Source organism: Anoplolepis gracilipes, chromosome 3 (assembly GCF_047496725.1).
Source record: "Anoplolepis gracilipes chromosome 3, ASM4749672v1, whole genome shotgun sequence".
NCBI classification, from domain to species: Eukaryota; Metazoa; Arthropoda; class Insecta; order Hymenoptera; family Formicidae; genus Anoplolepis; species Anoplolepis gracilipes.
Window position 1 is genome coordinate 9218815 of NC_132972.1, and position 19675 is coordinate 9238489.

The 19675-nt window shown below is 38.3% G+C and overlaps 2 protein-coding genes across 2 annotated transcripts in view; one reads left to right on the forward strand and one right to left on the reverse strand.

Moving 5' to 3' along the window:
- Positions 1 to 19675, reverse strand: part of LOC140664102 (uncharacterized) — a 53332-nt gene that overhangs the window by 14653 nt on the left and 19004 nt on the right. The window contains exons 3-5 of the mRNA XM_072888858.1: positions 15357 to 15630; positions 4076 to 4243; positions 3639 to 3715 (exon numbers count right to left, since the gene is read on the reverse strand). Of these exons, the coding sequence (XP_072744959.1) occupies positions 3639 to 3715; positions 4076 to 4243; positions 15357 to 15630 (519 nt within the window). The remainder of the gene's footprint in view (positions 1 to 3638; positions 3716 to 4075; positions 4244 to 15356; positions 15631 to 19675) is intronic.
- Positions 8450 to 18239, forward strand: LOC140664104 (uncharacterized). Its single transcript, XM_072888867.1, has 2 exons — positions 8450 to 8624; positions 17147 to 18239. The coding sequence occupies exon 2, from the start codon at positions 17178 to 17180 to the stop codon at positions 17916 to 17918; it is 741 nt and encodes a 246-aa protein (XP_072744968.1). The 5' UTR covers positions 8450 to 8624; positions 17147 to 17177; the 3' UTR covers positions 17919 to 18239.

The following is a 19675-nucleotide window of genomic DNA, read 5'->3' on the forward strand; positions in this document are numbered from 1 at the left end:
GCGAGTGGGAGAGGAGATGGCGCGCTTCGGCTATTAATAATCATAAACGAGAAGTTCGCGTGTTTTTGCCGCTCTCCCGAGATTTAATTTTTTAACAACTGGTCTTGCAAAGAAACTAAAAGAGGGAGGAAGGGAGAGTCGGAGAAACACGGGCGAGCAAAAAGGACGCGCGAATCCGAGGCGATAATCCGATATGCGCATACTTGACAATAAACGCGGCCACCGAGAGTCGCTTCAATAACATCGGCACCAGGACAAGGGCGCGGGCGCAGCGGGATTGCACTGGAAATCAGCCCGTAATTAAAAGCCGCCTTTATCGTCGTCTCTCGGCGACGATGGTTTTTCACGGCCGACGCCAGCCGGGTGCCGGGTCCAACTTCTCTCGTCGCCGCCGCCGGACTTGACTTCTCCTCGTCGAGGGACGAGACGGTTATCGCGCCGTTCTCGGCCTCATTTAATAAGTAAGAACGACACACCGGTAGCCAGGCGCGAGTACGCCCATTAAATTGTTAACGGCGACGACTCGCGGCGATCTCTCGGGATCGCGATTCAAGGTTTTATGCAAATCGATCCGTGTACACGCTGTGTTCGCGAATCGATAACGGGCACTCAATAAAGTCGTCGTCCCTCCCTAATGCCAACTCTTCATTCCTTGCCGCGTTTCACAGACCCCATCTTTATTCTTTTCCTCTTCTTTTCTGAGCTTTCTATTTTTTTTTTTTTTTTTCTTCATCTCTTTATTGCGCAACATTTTGGGGGAATTATTGCGCATTTGGAGTACGTTATTCATAACAAGAGATAAAAGTTTGGACCTGAAAGTTGCATAAATTCGAATTTCAATGTTTATAATTTACGATTCGGAATTAAGCGTTCAAGATTTAGTATTCAAGTTTTTCAGAGTACGCAGAGGAGAAATTAATTCTTGAGAATTAATAACTGAGAATTAAGATTTTATGTATGGACAAATTTTTCCATTCGAAATTATTCTATTTAAATCATCGATGTTATCTGAAATATATTGTGCGTGTTCTTCGAAGAATTAAGTTGTGGGTCTTAGGTGTTAATAAATTACATCTTTCTCCATCTCTTTTACCTTCTTTATCCTTCCTTTCTCGATTGCTTTCATTTTTTTTCTGTTTGCTCTTCTCGTCGCTTTAGCGTGGCCGATCGCGAGACCATCGGCGTACCTGTCGTGAGACACCTGCTTCGCGAGAAGTGCAATTAAATAATTTATCCGATCGTAATGAGGCAGTAATCGTGACACTTAAATGGGCCATTAAAGTATCGCGGTTAGCGATACCATAACCCGGTCGTGTCCGACGAATTTCGAGTCGCGGATTTTTCGGAATCCACATAAAAAAGAAAAAAAAAAACAGAAAAATACGCGTAGCTTTAATTGCGCGAGTTACGAGCGGCGATGTTCTGAAATATGAGCTAATTAATCGCGAACGATCCCGAGGGCGAGACGGAGGTATCGCTCCGCGACCGGGAGTTTTCGTGAAAGTGGCATCCACGCTGGCCCACAGCTGCGATCACGTGCAAATTGGAAGAGGCGTGACGAGAGTCCTGCCTCGCTTAACGCGCGCCCGTGTTCTTTTAATATATTTCTGAGGATCGGTGGGCGGTGCGAGAGCACCAGACGGTTTTTCGTAAAATATGGTACCGAATCTCCAAGACCCCCGCGCGCACAGACCGCAGTCTCTACCCTTCTCTTAGAGAGCGAGCTAATCAATTTTTAAACGTAAAGCTGCGGCTGGAAGTCGAACGTAAAACTTTCGATCTTGATATGGTGACGTAGTTTATAACAGTACGAGGAGATGTGTCTTATCTTTGTAGTATTCTTTGCAACTTGTCGAGTTGTTAACGTAAAATTAATCGAGTGTCCAATGTTAATTTTTATTATTATATTATTATATTTTTACATTTTTATATGTATTTCTATAATATATGTTTATATTTTAAAGTTTTTTTACCCTAAAAAAATTTTCTAAGATTTTCGCTCTGCTTTAAACGATTACAATTTATTAACTATTATATAGGCACTATTATACAACTATAATGGCTATAGTTTCAAAATTTTTTGCATTAAGTGTAAGACTCTAAGTTGATTATACTCTTCAAGAATTATAAATAATTTTCTACATCCGTTTAAAGAAAGATTCTAAGATTCAAAAGTCTGGATATTCTACTGGATATTATACCAACAAACGATACCAGGTGGAAAAAATGTACTTTTTTTATGCAAAGTAGCTCGATGACGAGAGACAAGCAAAGATAATCGATTAATCGCAGCCACCGGTTAATATCATGATATCGCCGGGCATTAACGTTGATCCCGGGATGACGGCAACATTGTGAACGAAAAGAATATATACGCATATATATACATAAATATATTTTTCTGTCACGCGTGCATCCGCCTCAACCATAAACGCGGAGAGAAAAGAGAGAAAGAGAGACTGAATGCATGACTAGGGCAGGTGCATCGTCATTCATGCAGATAGATGATCGAGGATAACTCGAAATCAGCCGCGTGCGCGCGGTCATTTTGACGTCAAATAAGCGCTCGATCTCCAACATTTGACGTTTAACATTATTGTAAATTTCCGCCCCAAACGAAAGAGATCTAAGCGATAATTCAGTCAGCGCGATTAAGGTGCCGACGTTCTAATGAGATGTAATAACCGTCCGTGACTCTAAAATTGAGAAGAGTCGCGTGTCGATAGGTCAAACTTTCGCAAGACGCGAGACAAAAAAGCGAGCTAGAAGGCCGAATAAAAACCTGTCACGCAAATGTCAAAATAACAGTCCAAATACGCTACGTATACATATCGATCGCTGTTGAAAGTGTTGTTTAATTATAAAGAAGAATTCACTGCGTATTTTTTACTAGTATTCTCTCTCTCTCTCTCTCTCTCTCTATATATATATATATATATATATATATATATATATATATATATATATGTAGTTTCAATAAGAAATATAAAAAGTGAGCTCTTCCTTATAATTAAACAGCAATTTGAACAGCGGTCAATAATTAGCCTTTATCGCGTGTCAGACCTTTTTCCGTTCAATCTCGCAATTTCGTTCAGTGTTTTCGAGAGCAATTAGAGATCTGGGATAATTCGCGCAAGGAAAAAATCGAGGAAATGGTCGGTCCGGATGACGTATGCGCTGACACTCTAATCGCGTTTTAATTAACCCCTTCCAGTAAGGACGTCGACGCCGTGCCGACACGGGAGTTATAGATATTTCATTCGAAAATATAGGTTTTAATTTAGCGGCCGCTCGATCAACGTCCGGGCGTTATAAATGGGCGCTATGATTGCTCGTTACACCACTATGCAGAAAAGCGTTTGCCAGGGATTGGACGGTTCGAAATACTTGTGAATGAAAGAGAAAAGGAGAACAGCGCAGACAGATTAGCTTACTAGCTGAAGAACATATTTTAATCAAGTTTTGTAAGTTATTATTCGATCGGCTACCGATACGGTGTCGACGCGAATAATTACGAGTCTCGAAGTCGGAAATACTTATAATCCAATTCCCTTTCAGCCGCGATTTAAATCTAGATATCCTAGAAAATATTGTCGTGTTTCTTAGAAAAATTGAGTATCGAGAGTATCTATACATACCGTTCAAAGTCGGTGAGTCTCGACGAATCCCTAAATCCCTTGGCGAACGGATTACTATCGATCTTCAGTCTCGTTATCTGCAAATTTAACAGACACATGTTAAAGTCATATAAAATCCAACATTCTTCTCAAATTCTTGTAATAATATAAACGCGGGTCTGCGTGAAAAGAATGAAATTAAAAAAGAAAAGAAAGTTAAATTAAAATAAAACTCGATGTTGCACAACGTTATTTTATGCTAAAATTAATTAAAAGATGAAAGATATTCATTCATTCAACCCGACGAATTGAAAATCTTTCTTTCGCGAGAGGAAATAAAAAATTCAAAGTTTTTCAAGACTTCTGAATCTTCAGGATATTATGGTTTCAATTCCGCAAGATTCGTTTACCGTCTTGAATTAACGTTATATATAAATCGACTATTATTCCGCACTCACCAGCTGATTCTGATACGCCGTGACGGCGGTGAAAATGGCCTCCGGGAAGATAAACGTCTTGTGCTCCTCCTTCTGGAGGTCGCTGATGTGCAGGCTGCTGTCGTCGGTGTGTCGACAGCGGACCAAGTGTATCCTCGGCTGATACCTGTGCATCGAGTTGAGCACGATCTGCAACAACGCGAGATTCACCGCTCGATTATTTCACGAGTGAGAAATTAAACGCGAAAAAGTGATTCCGCTCTGCCTAATGAATTCCGCGCATATGTATAGTCGCGCGCCTAATAATAATAAAGTATGATTATCGTCCCGATCGGCGACGATGTTTCGCGCGAAACGCGCGCCTTAAGTCGCCGATTATCGCAAGTTATCGCGCGATTATTTAGCGCATGTGTCTCTGTATCTAATTGCGAGTTAACATATTTCGTTTCCGAGATTGGATACTGGCTTCAGTTATTGCAGGCAGATTATCAACAAAGTAGCTCACTGCTACCTTATTTTCTTGACTTTTATGTTTTTACGAATGAGTCCACAATGGTCCACAGTGTATAATTTTTCGAGTATATGAGAGATAATAAATATAAAAGCCGAGTGAAATGCTATAACGATATAGCAATCTCTATCGAATCTTATCCTTGATAAAAATTTATTTTAAATCAGATTCTGATAGCACTGAAGAAAAGATCAGCTTAAAATTAAACGAAGAGAACTCAATTTCCTCGTGAAACTTCATTCGAAATTCCTCGATTTTTAGTATTAAAAAATTTGCAAATAAATTCCAGAGAGAGAGATTCAACATTTGTGACAGAAGCGAGATCGACCTCACGTTGCACAGGTTTTTCCAGGATACTATATATACCTATATATATATATATATATATATATATATATATATATATATAAAACTATGTATCGCTCGGAAGTCGCGTAGATGGGCGGGTTAAAGTTTCAAGCGGGAATCCCACTTTTGCAGAGAGAAGCCCTCTGTCGCAGGTAGATACTGCGGATAGCGCGGGGCGCGAGGGCCGGCAACCCCCCCCCCCCCTCTCGTCCCTCGACCGGGGCGAAGTCCCGCGTATCGATTTCCTGTCCGAAACAATGTGCCGCGACGAAACAAATTCCCCGCGACGGTATCATCATGTAACGCGCGAGCAGCCGCGCGCGCATCCCATGCCGGCTCCCATTCTCTCAACCTTGCCGTCTTCGGAGGCAATCTGCGCGACAAGACGTACAGGGTGATCAAGATCGGGAGATAGAATTTCGGATTAGAATTAATTCCGTAAGAGAGAATAATCGAGCATTGACGATAAAACGCAATACTCACGTCTCACGAAGAATATAATATCAAAATTAGATTATAAAATAAATCTACAATATCTACAAAAAAAAAAAAAATTGTATTCTCAAAATGTATACTTTATAAGCCTTCTCTTAATAGATATTCTTAATGAATATTTTTTTCTTTATGTGATATTTTTTGAAATATCTTATTATTTATAAATTAAATAAATAATCCTAAATATTAAATAATGTAATGATAAGAAAATATCTCATTCAGTACAACATACACGTATAACGTATTTACTTTACTTTTTAGAGGACTTGTTGCTTAAACCAAAAGGATCCTTTTAGCGCTTATTTTAGGGGAAGATATTATAAAGATAAGTGAAATATTCTTAAGATAAAAGTATAATTCATAAAAAATTAGAAAATGGTATTCTTTTATTTACACTCTTATGCACATGAAGCAGATGCATACTTAATGGACCATCAAAGATGATAAAGACTGGACTACTGATTACTGAAATCAGACAGAACGGTCGGACAGGCTCGTTAGCATACGCCGGGAATGATCCTAGAATGAAATGCGTGAAGCTTCGCGAAGAGACGACGCGAGAGCGAGAGAGAAATAAAGGGAATGTGACGCGGTAGCCGGACTTATATATTATCGCTAATATGAAATATAGAGGCGGCTGCGCGCGGCGCAACTGTTGAGACTTAACGGTTGCAGGTGGCCCGAGAGAGGAGAAGTCTTTGGGCATTTCGGGGCCCTTCTCCGTCAGAGACCTGACTTTTAAGTCCCGTTCCCGTGACTGGCTTTGCCGCTACACGCATATACGAATGTTTATACGATTGACTGCGTTTATATTCATACACATGTATACACACGCGTACAAATATATCTCCATGACACGACCGTCTGATAAATTTGTCATGCATACATCCGATTGGATAACTTAGTTCAATGAGCGGCCAACTTGAAAACACTCAATTATCTTGATTTTCCGGCGCGATATGCGTGCGAACGATGACTTTTCATATGAAATATCGTTATGTCAACGAGTAATGAAAAAAATGTTGATTTTATTTGCGATTTGTGATTTCCTGTTGTCGACGAATTATACTAAAAAGAAAGCCAACTGATTCCGTGTTTGACTTTATCATCCTTTTACACTTGCAATCTTATATAATCTACGATCGATTATTAAGTTTTATTATGTTTTTATTATAACACGTTGTGCCTTCCATGTATTTATTTCGTCCATCGTAGGAGAATGCGGGAAGAATGACGTCCCATGCGGGCACACATTTTATTCCAGTAAATTGTGTTCAAGGAGTTTATGGCACATTGTAGATTACGATCGTAAGGATCGTATATGTGCCTTGTTGATGGGGCATGTCCTCACCGCGATCATCCGCGCTCGAGATACAAATGCATAAACAGCCACGATTACATTGAACTGGCATCAAACACGGGAGATGATTTACGATGCGTAACCGATACACAGCTGGATAAAAGTGTCTTTCCACCGATTAAAGTTAATTTTCCCATAAAGAAGTGAGAAACACACCTGGAACGTATATAACGATAATTATGCTATATTTTAAAGTATTTTACGAGCTAAAGGACGGAATTTCGTTTCCGCAAAGCGACGTTTGAGCATCGAGGATGCAGAAATGCAATAGAATATAGTAAGCTTAAAAAAAAGTTAAGATTAGATTCCAAAATTAAAAATATATTCAAAATAGTGCGATTCACATTTTTCAAAAAATGTCGGTTTTGTTTAAAAAAATTCTAGACTAAATCTACAAATTCTGAAAGACTATATATTGTTAAAAAATAAAAAGATTAAAGAGATACACAAGATATTTATTTAATATTAAAAATATAAAAGATATAATGTGAATCTTAGATGTCTAACTGAACTTAATATAATATTCCATCAAGAAGGAATGTTACTCAACAAGGAAAGTTCTAGTTTTTCGCTTCACGAATTTTACATAAAAACGTTTCCCAGAAAAAAAAAGATATTGCTCTTTGCGTGCATCATACAACGTAAACACTTTTTTCCGTTCAATCGATTAGAGTCCATTTGTAATAATTAGCTGCGAAAGGCTACCGAGAAACCGATCTACTCTCGGACGTGATTTGCATGTGACGATTTATCAAACATTGCGTCATCCAAGTAATACATGTTGATAGCGGCATTACACGCACAATTTATTGGTATTTTTTTTGCTACGCTCAGTAGATAGCAATCAAAGTGGAATGCCAAGTCGAATATTAATCCGAGTCTCAATTAACACAAACATGTTTCTACTAGATATGGTATAGATATGATAGATAACGAAATATCTGACAGCGAGACTTTTGTAGCGAAAGTCGAAATTTAAATATTCTTACAGATAAAAAAGAAGAGATTACTCACAGCGGGGATTCGATGATTTAAAGAAAACTATAAATACCACAGGATATCTCCAATAAAAATCAAAGATAATGAAAAGTCCGAAGATCTGACAAATTGAGATTTTGACGATTCAAATATGTACGCGAAAAGCATCCAAAGACCAAGAGTATTTAAAATCCAAGTACTTGACATATAAATTTGTAAAGACACTCACTGGAAATTCTAGAAGCGTGGAATTTAATGTCAGAAATTCGATTTCGAAAATGATTCTACGATTACGGTTACACATATTTAATTATAATCCGGATTATCACGAAAAATTCAAAGCGCCGAAAAGTGTTACGGTTGGAGACGAAAATTTTCGATCATTTCGTACGGAATAAATGAGGGACGAAGTCCCACAAATGCGCGTTTTATATTTAATACGCTTGGAATCTCTTCCAAGAGTACTTACTTTATCGGTAATTTTGCATTTAATATCACAATCGTGCAAATCACCCAATCGCGGATACTCCGGTAGAGAGAAACAAACTCGCGCTCTTATATTTCTCTCTTTCTTTCTTTTTTTTCTCTCTCTTTCTCTCTTTCTGTCGCGAGTATTAAACCAGTTTCAAAAATATCGCCAGCAATCTCGCGGCCGAAAAACAAACGTCACATCGCGATATGTTTGGAAGGAATATCCACACACATTCATGTTCTGAATGTTCGCAAAAGCGAGTTCAGTTATGTCGGAAATCTTTTATTTTTCTTTTTCGTCTCTTTCTCTTTCTCTCTCTTTCTCGCGTTTTCTCGCCCGCTCCCTCGTCCTTTTTCGAACGCGACGAGCATCCGGAGCAGACCACGGATTATCCGGATCTACGCAGGTATTTACAATGTGAGCGTATATAATTACGCAAAGGCCGCGAATTATAGGCGTATTAATTAAACGACCCAGGGGCGTAATTGAGCGGAGCCTGAGAGGTGTCCGGTGCCACTTCATTGATTATAACGCACGTTAAATTCGCGCGATTTCGCAAATCGCAACCTATCGCGCGTTTCAGAATTCTCCATCGATGATTTTCTCTTTGCCATATGTATGTGCAACAATGTGCAACGCAATACTTCTTTTTTTATTTAAGATTTAAGCTAAAACATTAATTGTAAGAATATCACGCAAAGAGACATTTCCTCTTTGCATACATGTAAAATTTGAAAGAAGCTACATTAATTAAAACTTAAAAAAAAATCTAATCAGAGAGATCAACGGAAGAAACTCTCGGCAGTCTTTCCGGATGTTGTTAGATAAACGATGATAAGAAGAAAAAAAAGACGAACGAATAATGCGGGCGAGCGTAATGAAGCCTGAGAGAAACGACGTGTATCGTTCGCGAATATCGTTCGCATCGCAAGGCGTTGGATGGAATAATGTTTCCGGCGAATTAAGATCCGAATTTAATTCCACTACCGCGCGCGCGCACGCGTGCAACTGGCTTCCAGCGAGGATGCCGAGAAGTCGTTTCCAAGGTAGCAGCTTTATGGCGAGGCGAGGCGATCGCCTCGTTGTGGGATCCCCGGGTGTTCCTATTCGTTCTCTTTCGCGCGCTGCTGCGTATGCGGGACAACCCGCTGCAACCTGTCAGAACTACAATCCTCACTGCTCTCTCTCTCTGTTGCTATACAATGCACACATGTATATGTGTCACGCACGTATACGTATGCGTGGGCCGCGTGTGTAGACGCGTACGAGTAGCGAGACACATGTTAGAACGCGCGATGTGCATTCATATAACTTTTCGTTTAATTTATCAACCCCGCCGTTTGCTCAGGAATTCTGCCGCGGGAAGCCGAGACACGAAACCTAATACTTCGCCTTAAGCGAGAGGACATATTCGCGTCGCGAGATCGTGAGAACGTTTTCCTCGGGCTAGAATACCGACCAAGTCGATCACGTTTTTCTTCGAGTCGAGCAAGAAATCAATTGATGCATTTCTACTATGTTTTTTTTTACTTTATTGCTACATTAATAATGATTAGATTTCATCAGTTCTGTAACTCAGATAAGAGAAAAAAAATGTAAAACAATTATCTTATATTAACAAATTATACGATGTTCATTGAAAATTTTATATTGGCGATTATATTCGCAATAAATTAGTTCACTATATGGAGAATAAGTAACTGCATTTGTCATTCCATAAATAAATGCACTGAATTATAAAATTATAAATTATTCCATATATTGATCTATATACTTATCATTTATCAATCTATAAGACTAAACATATAGACGTTGCAAAAATATACAATTCTGCATATATTAAAATAATATAAAATGATATAAAATAATTATAATATAAAGATAAAAAAAAATTAATATAATTTAATATAAAATCTTAAAGTCGCGCGGAGTCATAAATATTTTAAATCTGATAAATATGTAGATATTGATTCATTGATTCGTCATTACCAAATCAATTTTCTCTGCAGTAGCCAACTATCCAAATATGTATAACATGATAAGTACATATCGTTGATACTTATTTATTGGTTGTTATTTATGTACTGCGGATTTAAATACGCGCGTATCATGCTCGCTCTCCACAGCTGGATCGTAAAAATTCCATCGCACGGAAATGACTTTCTCTCCGTGGCAAAACTTACGTACTGCAAAAAGGAGCGCGAAAAAAAGGCGGGAAAGGGGGGAAAAGAAGGGAAAAAAGAAGACAAAAGCAGAGAGATACCTAGTAACGCGAATGTGTGCGTGTGTCGAGAAACACACAAGTATAGGACAATCGTGCTGATACTTTTTCCCACCTGTCGATCAGCGTTGCACCTTATCCGCGTGTTTACCAAGCAACCGGTAATTATGGCAAATCCTTCTCGTCCGCGATATTTCAAGGAGATTAACTTTACATCTTTCCCGCGGTAACTTTTTTTTCCGTGCTCGAACAAGTACCGTTCACTTCAAAATTAAATAATCATTATCGATAAAACTTCCAACGCCTTTCACGTGTAATTAATAAGATTTATATATCTTGTTAATAGTATTGTCTTTTTTCGAAATCATTAAACATACGCACATACATATGATGCTCGTCATCGCGTCTTATCGCAATGTTGGTGCAAACACCAGGAAGAATTAGAATGCATCCTTTTTCACATTTTTTTACCTGAAAGCAATATTCTAATAAATATACTTTAAATTTTGTTTTTTTTTTTTTTTTCATATATAAGTAATATCAAAAAAGTATGCTATATAATAAAATATATTTATTTCTCTTTGTATATCTGTATAAAGAAATATACATTCTGATCTTTATTTATTTTTCCCGTTATAAAACATGCGTGTAATATTACGAACATCACGCGCGTAATCGAGAAGCAACGATGACCGGAGGCCGAGAATTAATATTCATATACTTACAAGATATACAAAAACACGTGTCAAAGTCACAGTCGTACAAATAAATTTCTAGATGAAAGAATATAATGGCAGTGATAAATAGTAGAGGTAATTCTAATAGAGTAAACGATGGAAAGTTGAAATATAACCAGTGGTAAGAAAAATATATTTCATAAGCAGACTTTATATGCGGGCTCGCCGATTACGAATTCCGACGTGGAGAAAAAGATCGGAAGGAACGCTCGGCGCGAGAGAACTCGCGCGCAGGTGGAGATGGCCGCTTTTGGACCACCGTGTAGTAGCCGGAGTCGCAGGCGGGGGTCTTATAATATCGCGTCATACGAAACGATGAAATAGTGGCCGTAGCGAAGGAATGTTCCCTACCACTCGAGTCGTCGAGTTAAGTTGACTGGCATTGCGTGGTTCGCCCGGCTCGACCGACCGCTTTCAACCGGTGTGTCTGTTCGCGCGCGTTCCTCGCCAGTGTTTCTCTCTGCGCGTGTACAGGGTGTTTGGCAATTGCCGGTACAGCCGGAAAGGAATAAGAGTTCCTCGTCACGAAACCCGACTCGATCCCCCAGGAGCAATCTTTTTTCCTTCCTTCTTCTTTTTTTTTTTTTCTCCCTCATCGAAACCGACTTATGAATTATTTCCGATCGCAGGTTAACACAAATCGACCGTGACGGGGAATCAAAAGTTATAAAAGGAAAAAGAATAATTTTGTTACGAAAGAAGGACCAGAGCTCAAACATTTTGAAGAACATCGGTCGTCGGAAGTGATACTCGTCGGTTTCTTAACGCTCGGATCTACTTGTTATTTTATGCTTATTAACAGTTTATATTTGCGTATCCGCCTACTCGAGGTATATAGAGAATTCATACACTGACACATGTATCATAACCACTTTTATGAGCAGTATCAATGGGCGAATATTGCAATAAACATCAGGAATACTGACAGGAATATTGCCATTAAAGATAATGCATGTGTAAAGTATTAAAATGAGATCGCAATATCCAGGCAAAAACTATTAATATTGTCGACTAAAAATTCACTGTCGTTAATAATTCGGACATTTTTCAACACTTCCGGCGAATAATATATGTTTCAAAAATTTTCATATGTTTATAAAGTATCCTTTTTTTGTAACATTTATTTCTTTCATAGGAAATAACTTGAATACCGTAATAAGAATATAATATTATAAAGATTATGTGTGCGTGAAGAACTATAAAGCTATAGCAGAGAAAATCTATTGAGAATGTTAAAACGTTTTTTTTTTTCTTTACATTTCTACATATATATTTATGAAAAGTACTAGATGTTTCAAAAACTTTTGCAAAGTTAATAAAAGATTACACAGCATCAAATACATTAGTACAAGTGCTCTCGCCAACACTTATTTCACGATAGTACTGAAGTACCGTGATCGAAACGATTACCATTCATCCAAGTCAATCGGCGTAAAAGGAGATAAACGAAAACATTTACAACGATGAGACGGGAACTCACCCATCACGATTATCATTTCTACGATTTATCCTCCTCTCGGATAAAGCCCCGAAAAGTATTCACGCATGCGTGCGTGCGTTTACACGCGTTCTCTCATCGTCGTCGTCGTCGCGGCGGTACGGCGGGAGAAACATGCTGAGGTGAGGTAGGAAGAGCGAGTCGTCTTAAGAGAGAGAGAAAGAGATTCAAAAGGTGCTCGACGGGATCCAGGCGCAGGCTACCCGTGATCATCATGACAAAAGCTCGGGGCAAACATCCGTTCAATTTATTAGCTTATAGGCAACGCCGTCTTCTCGCACTACCTACTATACACCACCTACGACACCGCTTACAGACCGCCTATAATGTCCGCAACATTATGAGCATGTTCCCAAGCTAGCAGCCCTCTTCCTCCCCCTCTCCCTCTTTCCAATGGATCCGCTCCACCCTTCCGAAGTGTTCGTTCTCCCCAATAGAGTCCCAATTTTTACGATTTCCCGTGATATTTTCTGGTCCCCGGGGGTGGGAGATCATCGCGATGTATTCAAGGATTAAACCCCTTAATACGATATATGTACTATATGTGTAGTATCCAAGGTAGTTTGACATATCTCGTTAAAAAAAGAATTCTTTTTTTAATAAAATTAAAATATTAAAGTAATTGTCAAGTTATAAGCGATTAAAAATGAATCAATTATCAAAGCACATATACCATATTGATACCGTCTAATGTATGCGCAAAAATAATTAAAAAATTTAAATTTTAATATATAAATAAGTTATACTTATATTTAACAAATTTTCCATCGACTCTTTAGTGACGGTCTTTAAATCATAAAAATTTACATGCCTATCTCTTAAATAATATTTTGTCATTTTATTAGCATTATATTCACCTTAAATATCTTTATTGTTTTCGAAAAAATCAACATCTTCTATAAGTAAGTTAAAATAATCTTTTAATTAATCCTTATTCATACCTTGCCATACGGGACGCGCGTGCTTCCAATTAAGGACTAAAAGAGATATTTCAGAGACCGAGAATTAACTTTTGTCGAGCGTTTACAACGGAATGTCAGAGATAGCGGAATATTAAGTTTCGCACGGTTTACTGCCAATCTCGCGATAAAGGTGAAACTTGCACCGTAAATTTACGCGATTATTCTCGGCGATTTTGACTTCTCACGTTAATAAGCAAGAAGATGCATCACTAAAATTAATTGTAAAGATAAAATTTTCTCAAACATTGCCGTCACCTTCGTGACGCGGGAGGGACATGTTTTCGCGGACGGCGAGAGACCGGTTTATCATCGATCGGCCAGCAACGACGGCGACGACGACGACGACAATGGCGAGAACGGAATATTACATTCCTGGCAACATGAACGCCCACGATTAACGACTCGCGCCGATGATAACCAGGCCCACGCTTCCACCCTGATGGGGTGATGTCCCGTCGCATTCGTTTTACGAGGCCATTTTCGGCGCGCGCGATCGCTCGAGAACTCGTCAACGATCACGCGAGCGAGAACGAGAGGAGACCGAAGGAATTGATATGAGGGCGTGAAAAACGACAATGTGAGCATCGCCAACGTCGTTGGCACTAGCCGTTCGTTAAACTGACCCGTGTATCGCTTATTCAGTGGTCGAATTTACAAAGTTTTCTTTTTCGAGAGTTTTTACATCAATAAATTTTTATTTTTTACTATATTATTTTAATATATTTCATGTATTATTTTTAATATATTAAAAATATTTATATACTATATATATATATATATATATATATATATATATATGTATAATATAAATATTATAAATTATATATACATAATTTTTATACATTATTAAAAATATTATAATTATTTTTTAATATTCTAAATATAAGACTTCTAATAATCCAAGGTATTTAAAACTGATCCAAAAATATTGAAAAAGTAGTATTTAATAATTTCTTTAAGCAAATATCGAATCTGGAATCTCCCTTCATTTTTGAAACCAGAAATTTCTGCAAAATCCGAATATAATCACCGAGAGAGAGTTATATCTACCACAGGGATTATATCTTCGGGGCATAATCGAACGCGAAGAGGGAAGAAGGTTCTCTCGCGCCACGTAATAGCGGTAGCATGTCCAACGGGCTCGACATTTCGCGTCCTGCGGCTATTGTGCGCTAAACTCCGAAATAAAGGGGGAGATACGCCGCACGGCCCAGGAATTACGCATCCGCTGAAAGGCAGGCGCAAATTACAGAACGACGTAATGGCCGGGGTGCATGGAGCGCCTTATCGTCGACAATTTCTGCGCGCGGGTCGCCCGAGGAGGAAAATCCTGTACGCGCGAAATTATCCTCCAGAACGGAGATTATACGGAGATCAGTGGTCGCGACTTACATGTTTCTCCCGCGACGCGTAAACGTTTAACCATTTTAATGCCGAATTAAACTCTCTAATTGCATGAGTGCGATAGAGAGATTTGAAAGTCAATCATTAAATAATCGTAGAATAAGATAACTAATTTTTTTAATACAGTTACATCGTAATGTGTTATTCCTTGATAAAATCTTAGTCCTGGCCTATGATACACATACACATTGCAGGAATGAATATAAATAAAAATCCGATTTTTTTGCAATTAATTTTTATCGAATTAAATCCCTCCAAGGATACCTATTAATTTTTACATTAAATTTTCTGCAAGCACATGTAACGGTTCTCTTACCTGACCATGTTTGTCCATGTCATTATTGGTAAGCTTCACTTTCTCGAAAGAAACGATCTGCTTCAGCAACTGATCGCCGGTGAAAGCAGAATCAGGATGAACATAAAGTCTCGCAGGCGCCGGCGGATCTGCTTTGCCAGCCTCTAGCCAGCAACTACGATGATAGGCGTATCGATATCTCTTATTGTCAACTGGCACGATATCCATCAACACTGCGTAACGACCTTCAGGTTTCAATCCACGGAAGGCTACTCGGCAAGTTGGAAACATTCGTCTGCGAAAAGACACATAATCAATATATTAATATATACAATAAACAATCAATAATCATGATATTACTTAAGTATGTGAATAACTGATGAAAATTATTTTCCAAAAAAAAAAAAAGAAACCAGAGTTATATATTTGCGAGATGAACATTTTTATAATTAATCTTTATAATTAATCTTAAACTCTAATTTGTTAAAAAAAATCTTAAATCACTAAAAATAAAAATTAAATAATTAAAAATTATTGTGCAATATACCTGTCGAGGACGGTCACATGAAATTGCAATTACTTAATTATATATATTATTTTGTCAAACAATTGCACGATCGCATTATAAACATGAAAATAGACAAAAACAAATTTCGATTTTTCTCGTAATGAAGTGAATGTAACCTCTTCTAGTAAATATAAAATGACTTAACAAAATAAAGGTAAATATTTGTACTTTCTGGCTTATATTCTACTTTTGCGATGATTATAATCGCAAACGATAGAATTTGTTAATTATAGAACAATATTTACAAGAATATTCTCTCAGCAACGTAAACATCTTAACATGTATATAATTCCTTATTGATAATCCAAAGTTTTTCAATTTTTAGATATATATATATATATATATATATATTACTAATATAAATTAAACGCACATATTTATATTATATTATATTATTTTCGGAGTATTGTAATCTTATTCCGTTTTTTCTAAATAATAATGTTCCCCCTACAGTTCTACAAGATCACTCATAAAAAATTAAAAGATTTTATATTTTTTGTCAGACTTGTCATTTTCATCATATATATATCTCTCTATTTTCGTTTCAATAAAATTTCAAATTCATTCATCTTGCTGAATTTATCAAATAGATTTGATCGAAAGAAACGCCCGTTCGATCCTCGGGTTTCGCTAAAAACCGGGACCTAGTCTTGAATCCCGGCCGTGTATGAGTCGACTTTTCAACACCTCGAGAGAAAATACGTCAGGGCGCACGCGCCGCCCGGACGCGCCTTCGTCGCGCGACAACGTCGATGCAAGAGCACCGCTGGATATATCCCGCTGGCGTAGCGACACGGAAAGCCTGACCTTCCTTCGTCCCCGGGTACCCGGTCGGGGAGAGCTTTTACCCGGCTCCCGCAATGTACGTTCTCGTGCGATCGCATGCGATAGACTCGCGCGCACGTGATTTACGCGCCGCGAGAAAGAACGTCGGGCGGAATTCTACGGTCAGATGGCAGATACGTCAATAGCGATTTTTTCACGGTGAAAAACTGGGTTCCAGTTAATTTATCGTGAAAAACGGCTGCGCGAGGGGACGGACGTAACAGGGAATACCTATTTTAAAACGCAATCGCGCCATTTCGCTCCGTAATATTTATTGCATAATTGCAAACTGTGTGAAATACAACGGATATATCTGATAAATAGAAAATTTGCTTATATATTAAAGAATACGTTACGTCAAAATTACATTTCTGAATATTTTCATGTAAGAGTTCTAATTTAATTATTTCTATTCCAGATGTTTAATAGATACAACAAAAAAATCGAAGATGACGGATTCACCGCGACATACCTGTCGAGGACGATCAATGGTATGCCCAGGATCATGCAATCCGCTAAGGGCTCATCAACACCACCATCATCATCATCATCGTCATCATCGTCAGAAGCACGACGTGACTAGCGTTATCACGTCAAGAAAAAATATGCCCTTTTTACCGGATGAGTTTACCCCGATACTATTAAAAGCTTTAAACCCGGATGCTCCCGTTACACGTGCAATCTCGACGGATGACGAAACGATTTCCAGAACATCATCTTTCGCCAGGATCGCTCTGATCAAAGTTTCGTCCGGCCCGAAAATTCCTCGGCCCAAAGAGACTGACATTCCCGCAATCGTGCAAAAAGTCTTGTCGCAGAGAAATGTAGAAATGTTCGAAGAACCGTCAACGAGCAAATCGCCGCCTTTGAAAAAAATCGATACGACAGTTCCGACGAGAACGATATCCCATCCGAAGGATTCGATTGTGAGAATAGCAGCGACCTATCAAGCACCGAGGAATCTGGGGGACGTGAAATGTATAGTTACGAAGAGACTAAACGGATTAACACAGAAAACAGTAGCCTCTGTTTTTACGTATCTGATGATTTTCATAATTTATGTAGGAATTCACGTGTTATTGGCCGTAACCACGTGGCAAACATCTGTTTATCAATTTTTCGCGTCCAGTCAAATTTGTGGGATTCTCGCGTTTCTTATGTGGAGAATAACCGGTACGATATTAATCTGACAAGAGCTACTTCGAATCGCGCACGAGAAGATATTATGAGATAATGCGTTGTAAAACGAATCTCGAAATTGTTTTATACTGATTTATCACAATTATATATATATAGAGACAACACCTTTACACCATGTTTGTTGAAGCGAGCATTGATTAATCGATGATCGCTACAAAATTTATGAGTCCTACAATTTAAAAAGAGTGATGAATATTAAAGATTCCAAAAATTATACAGACGCTAACACTTAAAAAACCGGAGATCAATTTTTAACTTGTCTCGATTTATAATGTTGGATGATCATTAATGATCTTTTACTACTAAAATAACCGCTACTAAAATAATGCTATTTTTATAATTTATTATTTAGTATCTACGTCCAAAAAGCTCGATGAGTGCTGGAATATACGCATAAATATGTATATGCAAATTTTTTTTTTAAATATGTATACATGTATACGTATATATTTTGAAAAATTAATATATCACTGTTTTTGAATGATGTAAAATAAATGTTTATATATTGAAATCTCAAGCATATATATATATATATATATATATATATATATATATATATCTTTATCAAAAAAAATTGCAATTGTGTTTATGTCCATTTTCATCTAAATATTTATTATTACTTTTATGCTAAAGAGTTGAGGGCACACACACACACACACACACACACACACACACACACACACATACAAATATATGCGCGCGTGCTTTTTTTCCTTCGGATCCTTGTTTCGCGCGAAAGCTTCCATCGTCCCTGTCACTTTTTTTCACAGGACCGCAAGGGTAATCGTCGCGGTTTTCTAGATCTATTTATCCGATGACAGGGATCCTTTTCCTTCGCGGGAGCGAAGCCCGAAGCCACAGGACTCGTTCACAAGGAGTTGAATGAAACAAGGCCGGGGAAGAGGAGAGGGTTTTAAACGAATGCAGATAAGAGAAGGGTGTCACGCGAGTGGCCTGCGAGTGCCGTCGTCTATTCGCAAAGCCCCCGAGAAGACGGAGCCCGCGAAGAGGATGGGGTCGGTCCCCCGCGACGCAAACCTCACCACCTCGGAGTGGTTTTGCGGTTTCGAGCTCCTCGAAAACGATCCTCCTTCTCCCTCGGCACGTACGCGTTCGGTTAGGTTCGTGCGGTTTTTAACAAGGGCATTGTCCAACCACGTTGAATAGTATCGTCGTTACGTCGCCCCGGGGCCCGGCGCGCCTTAACGACACGATTGTCGGTCCTCGAGCGAGGAGTTTTAACCGTACGGTGCATTCGAAATTCGCACGCGTATTTTGCAAGCACGAGACGCAACCGAGGTCTTTATTCGCGACTGCTCGCCGCGTTTTTCGCCAGGCTTGTAATTCGATTCCAGAAGCAGCGTCGTACTCGAGATTTGGATGCTCGTTTCGATTTCACGTCTCGACGGCAATATATTTGATAAACCTCTAAATTGTTATCGTTATTAATTGATAAGGTTCTCGTAAAGTTTAATTTCTTCATATATGAAATATTAATTCTATAACCATGTGAATTATTATAATTCTACAAATATTAATTCCTTAACTATATATATATATATATATATATATATATATATGCAATATTTAAAATTGTAATATGCGAATTACTAGAGAGTTAAAGATTATTAGAGTCAATTTTAGAGAATAACAAAATAAATGTCACTACCGCGTCAGATATTACATGTTTATATATTTCATATATATTTGAGGCTTTGTGTACTTCTGCATAAAATTATTATGAAAT

Excerpts from the sequence above, each read along its gene's own strand:
- LOC140664104 (XM_072888867.1), top strand. The coding sequence starts at position 17,178 with ATGACGGATTCACCGCGACATACCTGTCGAGGACGATCAATGGTATGC.